Source organism: Danio rerio, chromosome 20 (genome assembly GCF_049306965.1).
Source record: "Danio rerio strain Tuebingen ecotype United States chromosome 20, GRCz12tu, whole genome shotgun sequence".
NCBI lineage: Eukaryota > Metazoa > Chordata > Actinopteri > Cypriniformes > Danionidae > Danio > Danio rerio.
In genome coordinates, this window is record NC_133195.1 from 38,572,239 (window position 1) to 38,589,341 (window position 17,103).

At 34.2% G+C, this 17,103-nt stretch overlaps 1 protein-coding gene across 16 annotated transcripts in view; it reads left to right on the plus strand.

Annotated features, from left to right (window-relative positions):
- Positions 1-16,883, plus strand: part of fam49a (family with sequence similarity 49 member A) — a 41,578-nt gene extending 24,695 nt beyond the window's left edge. For 3 of the 16 annotated variants that reach the window (XM_073932209.1, XM_073932211.1, XM_073932205.1), the window contains 12 exons: positions 2,454-2,507; positions 8,619-8,699; positions 8,767-9,199; positions 10,641-10,762; positions 11,547-11,652; positions 11,735-11,871; positions 11,989-12,066; positions 12,158-12,274; positions 13,996-14,075; positions 15,804-15,930; positions 16,038-16,108; positions 16,199-16,883. In XM_073932209.1, coding sequence (XP_073788310.1) covers positions 8,935-9,199; positions 10,641-10,762; positions 11,547-11,652; positions 11,735-11,871; positions 11,989-12,066; positions 12,158-12,274; positions 13,996-14,075; positions 15,804-15,930; positions 16,038-16,108; positions 16,199-16,262 — 1,167 coding nt within the window. In that variant the 5' untranslated portion in view covers positions 2,454-2,507; positions 8,619-8,699; positions 8,767-8,934 and the 3' untranslated portion in view covers positions 16,263-16,883. 16 annotated transcript variants of the gene reach the window in all.
- Positions 16,884-17,103: the final 220 nt, after the last annotated feature.

The following is a 17,103-nucleotide window of genomic DNA, read 5'->3' on the forward strand; positions in this document are numbered from 1 at the left end:
ACACAGGTTCAGCAGCCTTTGACTACATTTGTTACTGTTTAAAAGGGAAGTACTTAGCTAATGTGTAGCTTAGATATTTACATTAAACAAATGCATTTATTTATTTATGTATTCATTGTTCTCTCATTTATTCTCACTGTAAAATTATTACTTATGTTTAAATGCTAAAAACTGTTTTCACTTATTTTTTAGGTCCAAAGAGAAATTGACTATTGTTCGTTTTTAATATTATTTTGTGCTGTATTATTTAGTTACTGGTCAGCAACAAATAACATTTTAAAATGGAAGACGTTTTTATGTGATTTTTCTAAACTAGTGGTGTTGAAATCAATTAACCATGATTGTTCTTCAGATAATAATCTAACAACCAAAATCTATAGTCGTTGCATCCCTATTCCTCATTCAGAATGGCAATAAGTGTGACTTAAAATGTTATTAAAACTTGCATTAGTAGCACCTAACATCGAATAACGCACATTATCAGTACCTGAGGTGATCGTCATAGTAATTTATAAAGTTGTTTGGCTGCGACGTATAAAAAATAGAAACTCTTTATAAAATTTTAGCATTACTATTGTAGATGGTTTGGACAAAAATTCTTGTAAAACATACATTTTATAGTTTTTCCCCTATATACAGAAATTGCACTGGTTTGGTTTTGCAGAGTGTGGAGATGACAGGCATACAGTGATGTCTTTTTTTATCTGTGTGTGTGAGAAAAGTGCAGAGACGGACAAGGCAAGGGAAGACCACTCATCCGGCTCACACGTCGAGCAGCCGTATGCCCATATAAGGGCCTGTGACTCGATGGCAGAGACCCCGTGGGGTCTGTTCATGCCCTGTCCTCAGGTTTAGGGAGGGGGGAAGGGGAGCATGAGCACTATGCACACTGACAGATGGGAGTCGAGCCAGAGGGAGGCAGTTCTTTATCTCTTTCTCCGTCAGGTTTATTAGCACTGTTGCGATGCATGAGGGCAGAAGAAGCTGATGTATTAATTGGGATCAGCAATCCAAATCTTCCAAAAAGAATCAAAGAAGGAGTGTGTAACCGGAACGCCGTCTGGTGGGAGGGTGTTTGTGAGTATCACTGTGTGCTGATAAAGAGGGAAAGCTCATTTCAAGCCTCTCAGAGGAAAAAAAGGTCCACACGTGTTGATGGAGCAGACCTGCCATATAGATGACTTTATCATGAAGGCAGCGTCATTTTTCTTGACAAATGGATTAGTAATTTAGGAGTTTCTTAACTCATGTGACAAGTTTTTTGCTTTTGTCATGATCATTCTTTGCATGAATGCCTGGTGTCTAAATGTTTTCTTTCCTTATTCGTATTGTTGAAACTGCATGAGCGCCCATCATTTATCTATGACATCTCATTTTAATATCCAGTTACTAACATACTTGGTTGTTGAAAGCCAGGTGTCATAGAAACTGCATGTATTGCTGTTATGTGCATATGAGCTCTCTTTAGAGAGATTGGGTCTCTGATGGTTTCTGTACTCAAGAGTGTTTTGGGTTGCCATTAGTTGCATTTGACTTTGATGTCTCTAGATAATTAATACCCGCCATTAAGATGAAACTATGGATCTGTGAAGATTTAAAAAATTTTTTTGTTCATGATAAAATTTATTGAAACTTTGATTTGTATGTCATTGTTTATGGTTGCGATCATTAGCATTTACGATATGTAGGAAAAAGTAGTGACGCAAAGAGGACATCAAAAGTTGAGCAATTCCATGCAAATTTCAACCTTGTCATGAAAGTTTTCACCAAAATAGCGAAACCGTGTGCTGTACTGTATACTGTAATACTGTAACATACTCAAATGTCTCTTTCAACTCACACAAGTGGCTATTTCACATTCGTCACATCCATAACGGAGAGATGTCACATCCATAACCAAGCTTTTTCCCTTATGCAAAAATGCTAAATAAAATAAAATCAATCATGTTTGTTCTTTAGAGAGCCGACTCTTATCCTTTTAGTTAGCATTATTTATTTCAGGTTGTGCAGTTTAATTAACAGAATTTCTACAAAGTATTGTATACTGTTAAAATAGCAGACTTTTTTGGTCAGCATACGTTTTAGGCAGCGTTTAGTACACCGACGTGAACACGGGGAGAACATGCAAACTCCACACAAAAATACCAACTCACCCAGCCAAGGCTTGAACCTTGCTGTGAGGCGAACATGCTACCCACTGCGCCACCGCATCATCCTCTGTAGTATTTTATTATGATGATTATTATTATTATCCTCTTGTGCAGTACGGTGGATCAGAAATAGATATATTGCGTTTTATAATGAAAATATCTCTGCTGTGGTTTGCTCACAATGTAAAAAACACATTTGCATGTCAAAATATTGGTATTTACATTTTACTCCATGTTAAAATATGCGTTTTGTTTTGCTCATTCACCACAACTCGACTAATTTGCTTATTGTTTTGTTTTCAGACTCAAGCACACGTGGATGATCTAAAAGGAAGCATACGTTCTCCTCCAGAAAAGGTAACACTGATAAACCTGCACTAGAGGCTTTCTGTTCATAACAGCAATATCAGATTTACACTTGCATTACTATTCTTGCACTTCTTGTTTGCCGCGTTGAGCATAGGCTCAATGAGCTTCACTCTTGCCACAGTATGTTGCATTTCCTTTCTGTGTAAGCAAATGAGCTTTAAAAGCTAGCCAGACAGTGTTACAACAAACAGGACTGCTGTACGCTGTGAATGAGAGCCGTGGTGTTTAGCTTCCACAAAGCAGGAAGTGTTGTTGTGTAGGCCGGTGCCTCTCGTAACATGAGGATTTGATAAACACAAATACGGTCACTGTGGGAACCCCATTAGGAAGTGAATAAACCAGTAATTTGTGAAGTTGTAAGTACTGCGGCTGTACGCAAGAACCGAGGATGACCAAATTCTGTTTAAGCCCAGGCCGAGATGCAAAAGTTCATTTGCTGCTCTGTTTATGAGCTGCTCAGCGGGCAGAGGCTAACAGAGGTCTTTTCAGCCATGGATAAAGTGGATTATTGTTCTACTCGCATGGCCTATAATTGCAGCATACATGGTTTAATCGCAGACCACAGACGCTTTTGATTTCATCTAATTCCCCAAGCCATGGGGGGCTCTTTTTAATTGACATGCAATAAAAATTCTGTCACCTTATACTGGGTTAATTTTCTCTTTTTTTTGTGGCACTTGGTTGTAATGAAATCAGTGGAAGCAGTTTTGTTTGTTTTTGAATGATGTATAAAATACCTTCTGTGTCCTCAGCAGGAACAAAACTGCATTTTGTAAATGATCTCTGAAATAATTTAAAGAAATATATTACTAGGTATAAATTAGGGCTGGGCAATATTGCAAAAAAATTATCCCGATATCATATTTCATATCATTCGGTATCGATATTTTTTTTTTAGCAATCCTAGGAATATTAGGATTTTTTAAAATTTTTTATTTAATCACTTTATTTTAATTGACCAACATTCCTAAGGCAAATAGTTTTAGTAGTCAAAAACAAAAAACAATCTCTAATGTTTTAATATAAAATAAAAACGTCTGTTAAACTTGATAAAATGTTACAAAAGGTGTGCAATGGTAAAAAGTAAACGCTAAACAATCAAAGCAAACCTTAATGCCTGTAAGATGTGAATAAAAAGACTGATACAGTGAACCTCGAACTCTCTAAACAAAACAAATTATGCTAATTAAATCTGAGCTTTCAAGTAAAGGAACCAACCATCATTATTCAAATACATATTGCAGCAATACAAATTGTTAAGTTGGATGACTACATTACGCCCTATTCAGATGAGGAGCTAATGGATGGGATACAAAAGAAAAAAACAAAAAGCCACTCTGGCGACATCCTTGCATAGATTTTTCGTTTATTTTATTTTTATTTACAATCTCTTTACTGCTGCTTGTCACAACACTTATTTTCACGTATGTTGTTATTCACATGTTGCGTCTAAAAGCATGTGAAATGCACGATTTTTACCATTTTCAATGCTCGCAGTCCTTTGGCGTCTTTCATACCTAAGTGACCATCAACCGTTTTCTCAGGGGATGACAAACGAACAAACATTTGCTGCGATTCTGCGCGCTCTCAGCAGCCACATTTTAATAAAGCTAAAGCACTTCATATCAAAACTTTATATTGAACTTTTTTTTTTTTTTTTACGTTATTGATAATGGTGTTCGGTCAATAAATACCAATTCCGTTGTATCTACCCAGCTCAACTAGTAAAAGTATCTTGACAAGCTCTATTAAATAGTTTTAGTTTCTCTCACTTCGCAACAAAATCTTTAAGAACAAAAAAGAGGATAAACTTTAACGATAGCTGAGTTTACACTGTCCTGTGTTAGAAGTTGAACTAGTGATAAAAATACAACATTTTAAAAACAATTAATTTGTAAAAAGAACAAAGGTTTACACTCGTATAAGGATGTTTTGGATTTGCGACAAATGGTTAATGCGAATAATGGGAGAAACTCTGACACAGCTGATTAGTCTTGTGAGCTTAGACATGTTTCCATTATGCTTGCCCTGTTTACTGTTGGTTGCTAGGTTGCCAATACTACAAAGGTCCACTCAAACAACTTGGAAATTCACCTAATTTGCATTTGGAACCCTAATCTTTATATATATATATATATATATATATATATATATATATATATATATATATATATATATATATATATATATATATATATATATATATATATATATATATATATATTTTTTTTTTTTTTTTTTGTTATCTTTGAAAAGATTTTCTTTACATTAAAATAGAAACTCAGTTAATGAAACAAAGACAAATTGCAGTGTTATACTGTAAACATTTATTATTAACGCCTAGCCCTAACATATTTGAAGTGAAACAAGCTAGTGCATGTTTCTCTTGCTTTATATTGCTTTAGATTAAGTGGCAGAAAACAAAAAAGAAAATAATTTATTTTATGTGCTGAATTAATAAACAATTGTGTTTCTTTTGGTGTTTTAATTAGTTTAATTAGTTGATTAATCATGTTCTTGTTCAAATTTCCATCATAAACCCAAAAATGCATGCAGTAGTAGTTTAATTTAAAGTAATAATAAAAATCCCCACGCAATTATTAAAATCAGGCTGTTTGTTCCTAGTCTAGTTTCTTTAAACAGGAAGTTGCTTTGAGTAACACTCTCTCTGACCAACTTTTCTGGTTACTCCGGTTTAAAACGCATAACACATATTCTAGCTCTTCATCATGTTTTGTTTTTTCTTCAATACTGGCTCCCAAACACATCTAAGAGCACTTGTGTCAGGGTTTTTATTACACTGCCCTCCAACATTTTTTTACACCGCAAGGTCACCTCATTACCGATGCGGGTCAAGGCCTGTGTGCTGCCTGTGTTTTCTAATAGGTTTTTTCATATGTAGTATGTGGGCAGAGTGCTGGATCTGTGCATGTCATACTGTGATGATTCACTCTGGATAATGAATAGAGTTCATAGTGATGGTCACACACATGCACACGCACACAGGCGAGGCAGAACGTTGTATGCCAGCTTTGTTTCACAGCCACCGACTGACGGTTTCTCATGCTTCTTTGCAAGTGCAGTTGTTCCGATAGTTGAAGCACTTTAGGTTTGACAGGAAGCTCGTTTGAATCGCCTGCACTCATGTGTGGTGGTTAACCACATACAGCAGAAACGGTATTGTCTTCACATCCTTTTGCGCTGAAGAGCATCTGGTGGATCAAACTGACTGATTTAACCTGGTTTAGTAGAGGGTGCTGCTTTAGGTTTTTATTGACTTGCTGATAGATGTGCCACACACCTCTACAGACACCACTGTGAAGGCTGAGACTGGATTCTTGAAAGTACTAAGATTGTCAGCACTACTGTTAGAAGCTGTGATTCAATGGCACTAATGCCAGATGATGATGATGATGATGATGATATTAATATAATGTGCAGTAGCTCCCTCTGCTGGAGTAGTGAGGAGTCACAGGCACTATATTTTTTGTCATCATGAGTCAATTGATTTCTTGAAGAGTTTATTATAAATGAAAATGATACTGAAAGTCCTGTTTATTTTTTAAAGGTACTAATTCAATTTTAAAGGTGCTATAATATATGTGACAATAATGAAGGAAAGACCATTGCAAATTATGTTTTACACAGCACACAAACAATAAACTCTGTTGTAACAGACTGAAACAACAGCACAGTTCCCAGTCTCATGATCTGTCAACATGTGGACATCATACATAATGTTCTCTTATAATTATAATTATCTTATAAAAATGTTCTTGAAACGCATGAATTTATGTTTGTAATTATGGTGTTTTTGAATAGTCGCACAGTTTAAAAAGGCATTTCAAAAAAGATTCTTCCTTGTAATTTTAGTCAAGATTAAGTTTAATGGGTTAGCATCTGAAAGTGTAGAGACAAAACAACCATAAATAATAAGTTTGTCATTTCACTGTTGTTATTTATAAAATTCTAAAAGCAAGGATGAGGATGATGATGGTGATTATTGTTGATTAGGGCTGCACGATATTGAAAAAGCTGACGTTTTGATGTTTTATTTTTCTACAATATATATATATATATATATATATATATATATATATATATATATATATATATATATATATATATATATATATATATATATATATATATATCGGGATATTGAATGTATAACTTCACTAGATGAAATGAATACGTCTGTTTGGAAAGAATTAATCATTTTCGATACATTTTGTAAGGGAGTGCATTTACATAAACAATAACAAACCAATCACAAGCACTGAGAAATATAGTACAGCAACAACACAATGTAAAAATATGCAGTGCTGTATAATTTTCTGGAAGTCTAGCGATATTTAAAGGCACAAATATAATAATCAAATGTAAAGTAGCACCATGTAGTATATATAGATAAATACAATTACTTTTCCTAATCTTTTGCCTAAATACTTTTAAACAGAATTAAATGATAAAAACATACACAAATAATAAATTTGGAAACTTTATGGTTAAACACTGCAAAAACTCCACAAATCATGAGTGTTTTCCAAAATCTGGTCAATAATAATAGGATTCAACATTACAGATTCTACGATGTGACTATTGCTGAGGTGCACATTGCAATATTGATGCTGAAACGATATATTATTGTGCAGCTGTATTGTTGATGTTGTTATGTAACTTAAAATAATTATATATATATATATATATATATATATATATATATATATATATATATATATATGTATAATTTATATAATTTATATATAATTTTTTATATGAAATTATTATAGAGCAATATTAACACTTTTTGTGAGAGAACACATTTCATTTACGGACAGTGTAGCTGGTTCGTCAAAAGAAAATGCATTTAAACAAACATACATGTACGTTACACTGCTTAAAGGGATAGTTTACCCAAATATAAACATTTACTTGCTATTTACTCACCCTTAAGTGGTTCCAAATCTTTATTTGTCTTTTTCTGCAATTAAACAAAAGAAGATATTTTGAAGAAAGCTGAAGACCAGTAAACTATGACTTCCATGATAGGAAAATCAAGTACTATGGAAGTCAATGGTTCCAGGTTTCAAGCTTTCTTTAAAATCTTTTCTTTTGTGTTTACAGAAGAAAGAAACCCATAAAGGTTTGAAATAAGTGAAGGGTGTGAGTAAATGATGACATAATTGTCATTTTTGGGTGAACTTTCCCTTTAACTGAGGCTCGGACACCAAATAACTGCTGAATTTTAATGTAGTATGACAGCCCTAGAAAGGACAGCATATTTTTCAGACTGTTTTATTTGTTGGCTGTGAGTGAACAGTCTCTCGAGTACAAATGAAAAGGGCTAAGTCAAACTGACCAACAAAGAAAACAAATGTCTTGAGGTCTCTTGGGTGCTACATGTTTTTCCTGTTAACCACTCATTTGGTGGTTATTTAATGGCTTGCTTTCACATATGCAGATTGCCTTTAATATTGTTCAAACTGCTGCCACACTGTTATCTGTTAAAAACACATAGGCCTGTCACGATATCTTTTTTTTAGTTGTATGATATATTGCAATAAAATATATTGCGCTAAACGATATCATTGTCATTTTAAGGCAATGTAATAGCATCATAATGCAAGTACACTCGTCCAAAGAACACCTCCTATCTTATTTTTAACATATCCTAAACAAATAATAATAAATGTTAACAAAAAAGTGCAAGGTAAAAAGTAACCAAGCCTGTGATAACTGCTACCAGATCTATTTTCAGTTGTCAGGAACATGAAAATATACTATAGTGTTTTTTTTAACCATACTGACACCATTATAGAGGTTGTGCAATCAGCTAAAATGTGGCTAGAATTGTTTTTTTATGTTTGGGAAATATATAATGCACCACCAAAAATGATTGAGTGTGTGTTCATGTATTGTGCGATAAGCTGATATATTGATTATTGTGACAGGCCTAAATACTTCACATGTTTTAAATCAGTTACTGTTACAACTCTCACCATTCTCGCAATTAATGTTTCACTGTTTATTATAGTGATTTTAAGTGTCTGATTTTTATCTCCTTCATTTGCTTTTTTATCATTATATCTTGATTAGGTTTCGCTGGAATGGGTAATCTTCTAAAAGTCCTTACAAGGGAAATAGAGAACTATCCACATTTTTTCCTGGACTTTGAAAGTAAGTTTTAAGAAGAAGTGGAGTCTGGGATTGGCGAGGCGTTTTAACCAGCTGTTTCTTTCCTCAGCAGTGACAGGAGGAGCCGGAACCTCAGTCTCAGAGCTCTTATAAGACACTTTTCCCTCTTTGCCTTCTTGTGGTGAAAGTTTATGCTTCCTGCTGTCCAATGCAGTTTGTGTTTGAATTAGTACCATATAGAGTTTAGATTCAGTTTTGAACAGCTTCTAAATTCACCATGTCAGGCAGAGGGAATTTTGTATGTAGGAGCATGAGACTTCACTCTTTAACACTCAGTGTGACATCCTGTGATTTTTTTTTTTTTTTTTTTTTTACAGTCTTTGATATGCAACACCTTTCTTTTCTCTCTCTCTCTCTTTCTACCTTTTTTTTCTTCTTTCTCTTCGTGCTCTTCTGTTTCAGAAACCAAATGGGGAATCTGTTAAAAGTGCTCACTTGCACAGACTTTGATCAGGGGCCAAACTTTTTCCTTGACTTTGAAAGTGAGCAGAGCTTTTGCCTGGCCTGGTGTCTGTCATTTTTTCCAGCTACTAACATTTTGCAAGTACCATTGTCAGAATTGTTCTTGCAAACCTCTTTGTCACAACGCAACAGCAAAACAGAGCATTACAATATTTTTGCATGTGCAAATGAGTTTGACAGGGCTTTGCCTTTTTAATTAAGTCTTTAATTAATTTTTAAATTAAGATTTATTACAGAGGAATTTTAAATAATCTTTTTTTGATAATCTCATACGTTTCTAAAAATCTGATTTGTTGTTGACAGCCGAAATGTGCATGATTTACTAATTTGTATTTGTAACTAAACCAATATGTGTGTCTATGCATGATCCTTTCTCAGAAAATGATCTGCTAAATCTTTGCAGCTTATGCTTTTTCTCTGATATTATTTTCTTCTCTGTTTGTTCCTTTACCTTGTAACTTTACCTGTTATACCATACTTACCACTAAACATTTAATTCCTCTGTGACCTTATACTCAACCCCAATTATATAACAATAAAGATTGATTATTTTTCTGTATATACATTTTAAAGAGAGCTTTACCCAAAATTTTCAACATTTCTTGAGCATTTGCTTGTTTAAAGAGAGTCCAGTTTTAATACATATTAATACAATTAGTGTGACCATGTAAATCATCATAACCTTTAGTTTTTTTTTTTTGTATGAGCATTTCAGTGAAATGTTGAAAAACTGGGGAATCTCTGCTTTAAATAAAAGGAAACATTAGGGCTTTTCACATGTGATTCTAAACACCAATTTTAAACCTGAGTTAAAAGGAACTTTTTATGCTTGTAGTTTAGATATAGGGTTAAATTTTTTTAATTAATTACATAATTTAATAGTAAATAGACAAAAAATGAACCGAGGCAATCCAGAATTCTGTTTATTTCCATGACTCTGTGTGAAAAGCCCAGTGAACAAAATATATTCACTGATTTGTGTGATTTTTAAAAAAAAAAATTTTTTATATGAAGTGCCCCTAAAATATTGGGGCTTTTAAGCCACAACTTCATATTCAAACGTCATTATATCACATAACCAAATATTAAAGCAAATGGTATTTGTTTGGAAGAAAATTTACAAAGCTTTTATTTTTCCCATAGAAGTAGTCCATGAATGAATAATGTTCTTATTGTATTTTTAGTATCTGAACACACTTTGGTTGTCAAATCTGGTGGCAATTGTTCCGTTATGGGTCAGATTTGGCTTAATTGGATTCAACAGAATAATGCCTTTATACATTGCAGCACAAAATAAGACTATGAAAATGCAACATTTGGGGAAAATGAAGGTGAAGTTTGAAGGCTCTGTACTACTTGTGTTTAAAGATGCCACTTGCTTTCATATTTTCTTATGCAGTGAAATCCATTGCCTGTGATAACTAGTGTTCAACAGCACATAATGAAGTTTATTTGTGTCAGACGCACAACCAACAGACTGTGAGAGAGAAGTGTGGAACCAGGTGAATGCTGTTCTCCAGGAGTCTGAGAGCATCCTCTCTGGCCTTCAAGCCTACAAGGGTGCAGGCCAGGAAATACGAGATGTACGTCTTATTTAAAGGAACTCTTCACTTTTTTGGGGGAAATAGGTTCAGTTTATAATGAAATGAAACGGTTGAGTTTTATCATTTTTTTATCCATTAAGCCACTGGTGTCAAACTCAGTTCCTGGAGGTCCGCAGCTGTGCAGTTTAGTTTTAACCATTTACCAATTAAACGCACCTGATCAAACTAATTAAGTTCTTCAGGCTTATTTGAAACCTACAGGTAAAGCGGTCACACTGCACTTTTCTCCCCATAGACTTCTGTTCATACACACGTGAATGCGTCAGACCGGAAACGCAAGGTCGTGCGTCAAGTTTCACAGTTTGCTGCATTAGAAAGTTCAAGCTTGGTGAACTCTGACCTTGGTGAACTCATGAGACCAATCGAGGATCAAAACATGACCTCTCTTAGCAGGAATTTAAATATGGACCAACAAACTAGCAATATATAGAATATAGAAATATAGCAATAAAAATAAAGCAGAAATAGCACCTTTCATTTTCTACAGGTAACTGTAAGAAAAGTCTGTAACTGCAGAAAAGTCTTAAGAAAAAAATACAGAAATTCTTAAAAAAAAAATTTAAGCAAGATGCTAATGGTCTAGTTTGATTCAATGATTTATGCTAAGCTAAAAGAGCTCTCGCCAGACCCAGAGATGGATCAGTGAATTCAAAAATGCTAAAACGCAACTGTTTAACTCTAGGAGATTTCACTTTGTATCTAAACACACTTTGGTTTTATTTATCATGTCAGATTAAATAATGTGTCTTGTTTGTTCTTTTAGGCAATTCAGAATCCTAACGACATGCTCCTTCAGGAAAGGGCATGGAACTCTGTGTGTCCCCTTGTCATCCGGCTAAAGAAGTTCTATGCATTTTCATTGAAACTAGGTGCGCTGCTCATATATAATCACCTATAGCCTCATAATTGTACACTCTTTATGACTTTTGTTTTCTCTTTTCCTTCATATAGAGCAAGCGCTGCAGAGTCTTTTGGAGTCTCTGACGTGTCCACCATACACTCCCACTCAGCACCTGGAGAGAGAGCAGGCCCTCGCTAAACAGTTTGCTGAAATCCTGCATTTCACCCTCCGCTTTGATGAGCTTAAGGTATTGGAGGCTTCAGTGTTTTTGTCAAATACCAGTTTTCAAATTAGTGGAATTAAAATATATATATCTATTTCCACTGTTCTGGGTGTTGTTGATTAAATTATTACATTTGTTTAGATGAGAATACCAGCCATCCAGAATGACTTCAGCTACTACAGAAGAACAATCAGTCGAAACCGATTAAACAACATGAATGTAAGTGCAGGAACATAATGTGAGATTTTACAGAATATTCTGTACACTGATAACATTTCTGTACTCAGTTGTGTTTTTTTCCTTGGTCTAGCTTGATATTGAAAATGAGGTCAATAATGAAATGGCAAACAGAATGTCTCTGTTCTATGCTGAAGCCACGCCGATGTTGAAGACCTTGAGCACAGCAACAACAAACTTTGTGACAGAGGTATTACCTGTTGTCTTTTTATTTTACATTCATTCTAGCTTTGTCTACAGTTGCAGTGCTTCTTTTCACAGATGGTACTGTCAAAGGTTTAGGAGTCGTACATTATTTTTTAACAATGATCATTTTCATTGGTAACTGCATTAAAAAAAATTCCCTCAAGGTATTTTATCATTTTACATATTTTTATTTTAAATAAATGCTGTTTATGATTATTAAGAATGTTTTCACCTTAATATAAGATAAAACAATTAACCCCCCCCCCCCCCCCGTCCCCCCATCAAATTAGCATATTACAGTTTTTTTCAGATTGCTTACACACATTTTCTGAAAGCATGTCTCATATTGTCAGAACACACAAATCACAAAACACACACACATTGGCCAAAACTCTTCATTTCTTCTGCAAAATGAAACTCTGCGTTCAAAACAATGAGATTTCTTCTCAAAATGTTATTTTGCTTTCAAATGGCACACACAAGCCATCACATGAATAGACAATTTTAAGAACAGTTGAACACTGATATGCCTAGTGTAAAACCCTCTGACCACTTCTTCTCCATTCATCATAATGACTAACTGTAAGCCTTTATTTGTTCAGTGTTACACTTACTACAGACATACATAGGCCTACAGAAGTCAACTGTAAAATATATATATATATATATATATATATATATATATATATATATATATATATATATATATTACAAAAAGCACAAATACCAAGTACATTTTACTGTATTTTCCCCACAAAAACAGTGTATGCAGTGTTCATCCCAACCAACACAAAGTTGCACATAACGTGATCAACATGTACCATCAACAGAAGTATTTATAGAATACAGTTAGAGTAAAAAAACAAAACAAACAGCTATACTGTATTCTCTTTTCTGTTTTGGTCTGGCCAAGTAGTGGGGGTAATGTCAACTCGCATGGCGAATTTAGCCATGAAAAGCATCAGCTGCTATCGCTTGGATAAGGGGTATGCATGTGTGGATTTCGGTCATACACTTTCCATCCCCAGGCAGAAAAAAGTCCTTAAAAGGTTGGAGAATTGGAGAAAATGGAGGGAGATAAACAACTAAAAAACATGGGTGGGCAGTGAACCAGTTATGAACCAGATGAGCTCTGGTTTCTAAATTGCAATTCTGTGTGAAAGGTGTTTACTCGAGATAAGTTGGTATGCAAAGTAGGACAACTGACTTTACAATTTTGACAGACAGTGTGTTCTTTGTGAAAACGAGATTTTCTGCATGAAAATTGTGCAAAATGCAGAGAATTGTGTGTTGTGTTTTGAAAAAAGTGTTTAAAACCTGCAATTTAAGTGTAAGGCAGGAATTGTGCTTGTAGCTTAGCAGAACTGGTTCAGGGGGTTGGTGCATCAGTTACATGTTGTAGTCCTTGTGTCTGAAGTACAAGTAATTGTGTGTAAACAATTGGACAAAACTATAACATTATTTATGAAGGATCATGTCACACCAAAGAATGAAGTAATAATGCTCAAAATTTAGCTTTGCCATCACGAAAAATATTTAAATATTTAATATTTTAAAATGAAGTATTTTAATAAAATAACAGGTATTTTAATGCCCGGTTAGCATAAAACTTGCATAAATAGTCTTATAAACTCCAAACTTTTAAAGTGTTTAAGAGTGTAAAAATCAGTATCCATACATTGTAATTTTCTGTGTGAAACTTTTCTTATTTTTTCTCTCCTTCAGAATAAGACATTACCTCTTGAGAACACCACAGACTGCCTGAGCACTATGGCAAGTGTTTGCAAGGTCATGCTGGAGACACCGTGAGTTCTCAGTCTGTTCTCGTGTTATTTCATCTTTAAAGACATGGTTCACCCAAAAATGAACATTTTGCTCTTCATTTACTCGCCTTTTTCTACAATTAATTATTATTATTTTTTTTTTGCTGAAGCGGTGGTCATTTGTGATTCATTTCAACAAAGCCATTTGCACCATCCTTCTTTAATTTGTTTAATTTTTGTTGTGTCAATTAGATTACTTATGAGAAATTATGATTCTCACTCGTGAAAACCACTAACAAACTCAAGTCTTCATATTTCACTTTGTCTTACATTCATTACTGGGAAAAGACTCAACATATTTATTTTAAGACCTCAGTGTGTCTTCAGGTGTTTTAGTTTTTGATTTACATTTCATAAATCATCAACAACGTCAGCCTATAATCCTCTTTCATATCTTACTGAAGAAAAAAAAGCCACATACCTCTTATTTGGCCTGAGTGTGAGTATATTTAATTTTTCAGTTTTCATTGGACCATACTTTTTATGCTCCCATTAATAACATATTTCTCTCTGAAATTTTGTAGTTCGTTTTAAAATCCTCAAATATTTTTAGGGCTAGACATTGCTATTTGTGCATGCTTGTGTACGATTTTAACTTGCTGATAACATCAGTCTGCCCACTGAAGGAAACTGTTTGTGTGACTCTTTGGCCAGCAGATGTAATAACAGTTTCCTATGGGACATGGGACTTTCTCATGAGGGCTCAACTAACCTAAAAAAATAAATAGTGTCACAGCATGTTTATTGATAATTGTTAACAAATCATATGACTGCTTGTTAATGAAACATATGACTGCTTGTATTAAAGGAACAGTCAGCTTTTAATAAAAAAATACTTATTTTACAAACCCAGTTAAACAGTTGAGTTTACCATTGAGTTACCATTTATCAATGCATTTATCTGATTTTCGGGTCTGGTGGGAACACTTTTAGCTAAACTTAGGGTAGATAATTGAATCGGGTTAGACCAGGGGTGCCCAAACTCGGTCATGGAGGGCCTGAGCCCTAGATATTTTAGCTCCAAGCCTATTCAAACATACCTGAACCAGCTAATCAAGCTCTTACTATATATACTAGAAGCTTTCTGGCAGGTGTTGAAGCAAATTGGAACTAAACTCAGCAGGACACTGGCCCTCCAGGCCCAAGTTTGAACACCTCTGGATTAGACCATTAGCATCCTTCCCAAAAATGGGCAAAATTTTTGACAACTTCCCTATTTCAAATTTTGCCTGAAAATAGGCTAACTCCTGTCAATATGACCAACATTACCTAGCCTGATTAGTTACCTTGCCGGGGTTTAATATCATTGTGCCTGCTGCAGCCATGATATTGCAGCAAAGCTCCTTGATTATTACACCATAATGCAAGTATAGTTCCTAGCAATATCGACCTAGAAAATATCAACTTTTTATTTTCCATCGGTTTCTGTACACAATGTGTGACTACAGAAGAGTCGAGCTTTAAATAGGAAAATTATCAAAACTCTTGGGTCATTTTTAATGAGATGCTAATGGTCTAATCCAATTCAATGATCTACTGTATGCTAAGCAAAGCTGAAAGGATCACCCCCAAGACACAGAGATTGACTGAATGGATTCAAACATGGTAAAACTCAACTGTTTAAAAGTTGTAAAAGGAGCCCATTTTAAGTGTTTCTTTTAAAGTGCATTGATTTATCAATACTAAGCTAAGTTTTTCCTCTGCTAACAGAGAATACACAAGTCGATTCAACAGTGAAGATACACTTCTATTTTGTATGAGGGTGATGGTGGGGGTTATTATCCTTTATGACCATGTGCATCCAAATGGTGCCTTCAACAAATCCTCAAAAATCGATGTAAGTCTACGTTCTCACACTTTCTCAATCAACCAATATATTTCTCCTCATTCCATTGAGCTTAGATTGACTTTTCTCTCATAATTTCCTGCACACGCTTTCTCTAGATGAAAGGATGCATTAAGGTGTTAAAAGATCAGCCTGCAGATAATGTGGAAGGTCTCCTTAATGCCCTCAAGTAAGTTTCTCCCTTCCCCTTATTAAAGAGAGATATGATTTAGCTTGTGTAACTTATGTGTTTTTATAAAATCGTGTTTTTCCTCCTAAGGTTCACCACAAAACACCTGAATGATGAGTCCACTCCAAAAAATATCAGAACAATGCTCCAGTAATGGTTTTTAAGTGAATCGGGTCAATATCCTGACCTCTAAAGATGTATATGTTTACAATTATTTAAGGACTTGATGTTAATACTTGGGTGTATTTACATAATCATTCCCTCCGAGTAACTGCAATGTAAAAAAAAAAAAAAGCAGACCTTTATTCTAAACAAACTGCCTATACTGTTGTTGACAGAAGCACAAATGAAGAAAAAAACCAAGCAGCCTTATACAAATTCATGGAAAAAAGAAATCATCTGCCATTTTCTTTCAAATATATAACAGTGATCATGTTAACCAAAGGGGCTAAAACATTGGTTGTGAGTTACAGTGAAATCATATTGGCTAAAGCCTTGTCAATATTGAATGAGTAAAGTGTGTTGGTATGGTTGTGCTTTTGTATTTTGTAAGGTAATGACAAGAAAAGATAAGAGAAAAAAAAACTATGTAAAATAATCTGTTGTTTTTGTTCATTTCCCTAAATCTGTGGTCCGACTGAAGGTGGAGATCAGCATTTTTTTTGTCATTATGTGATGAGTGCTCTTTGTTTTTTTGTGCCTCTTTGTTTCTAACACATTCGATATTCATCAATACAGCTTTAAAATCTAAAATAAAATTGACATTTTGATTATATTTTGGTTTATATTTTCATGAATGTTCTCCCAGATTTTGTTGATGAATGTTTTTTTTCCAGCAATAACTACAACTAATTACGCCCCATTAATTCCATTAATTTACCTTAAAAGTAGGCAGCAAGGTTATTTTAGTAAATTAAAACAAAGACTAAAACTATTGTTCAAAATACATTTTTGTTAACTAAAATAAACAAAAAATCACAATAAATGAAACCAAT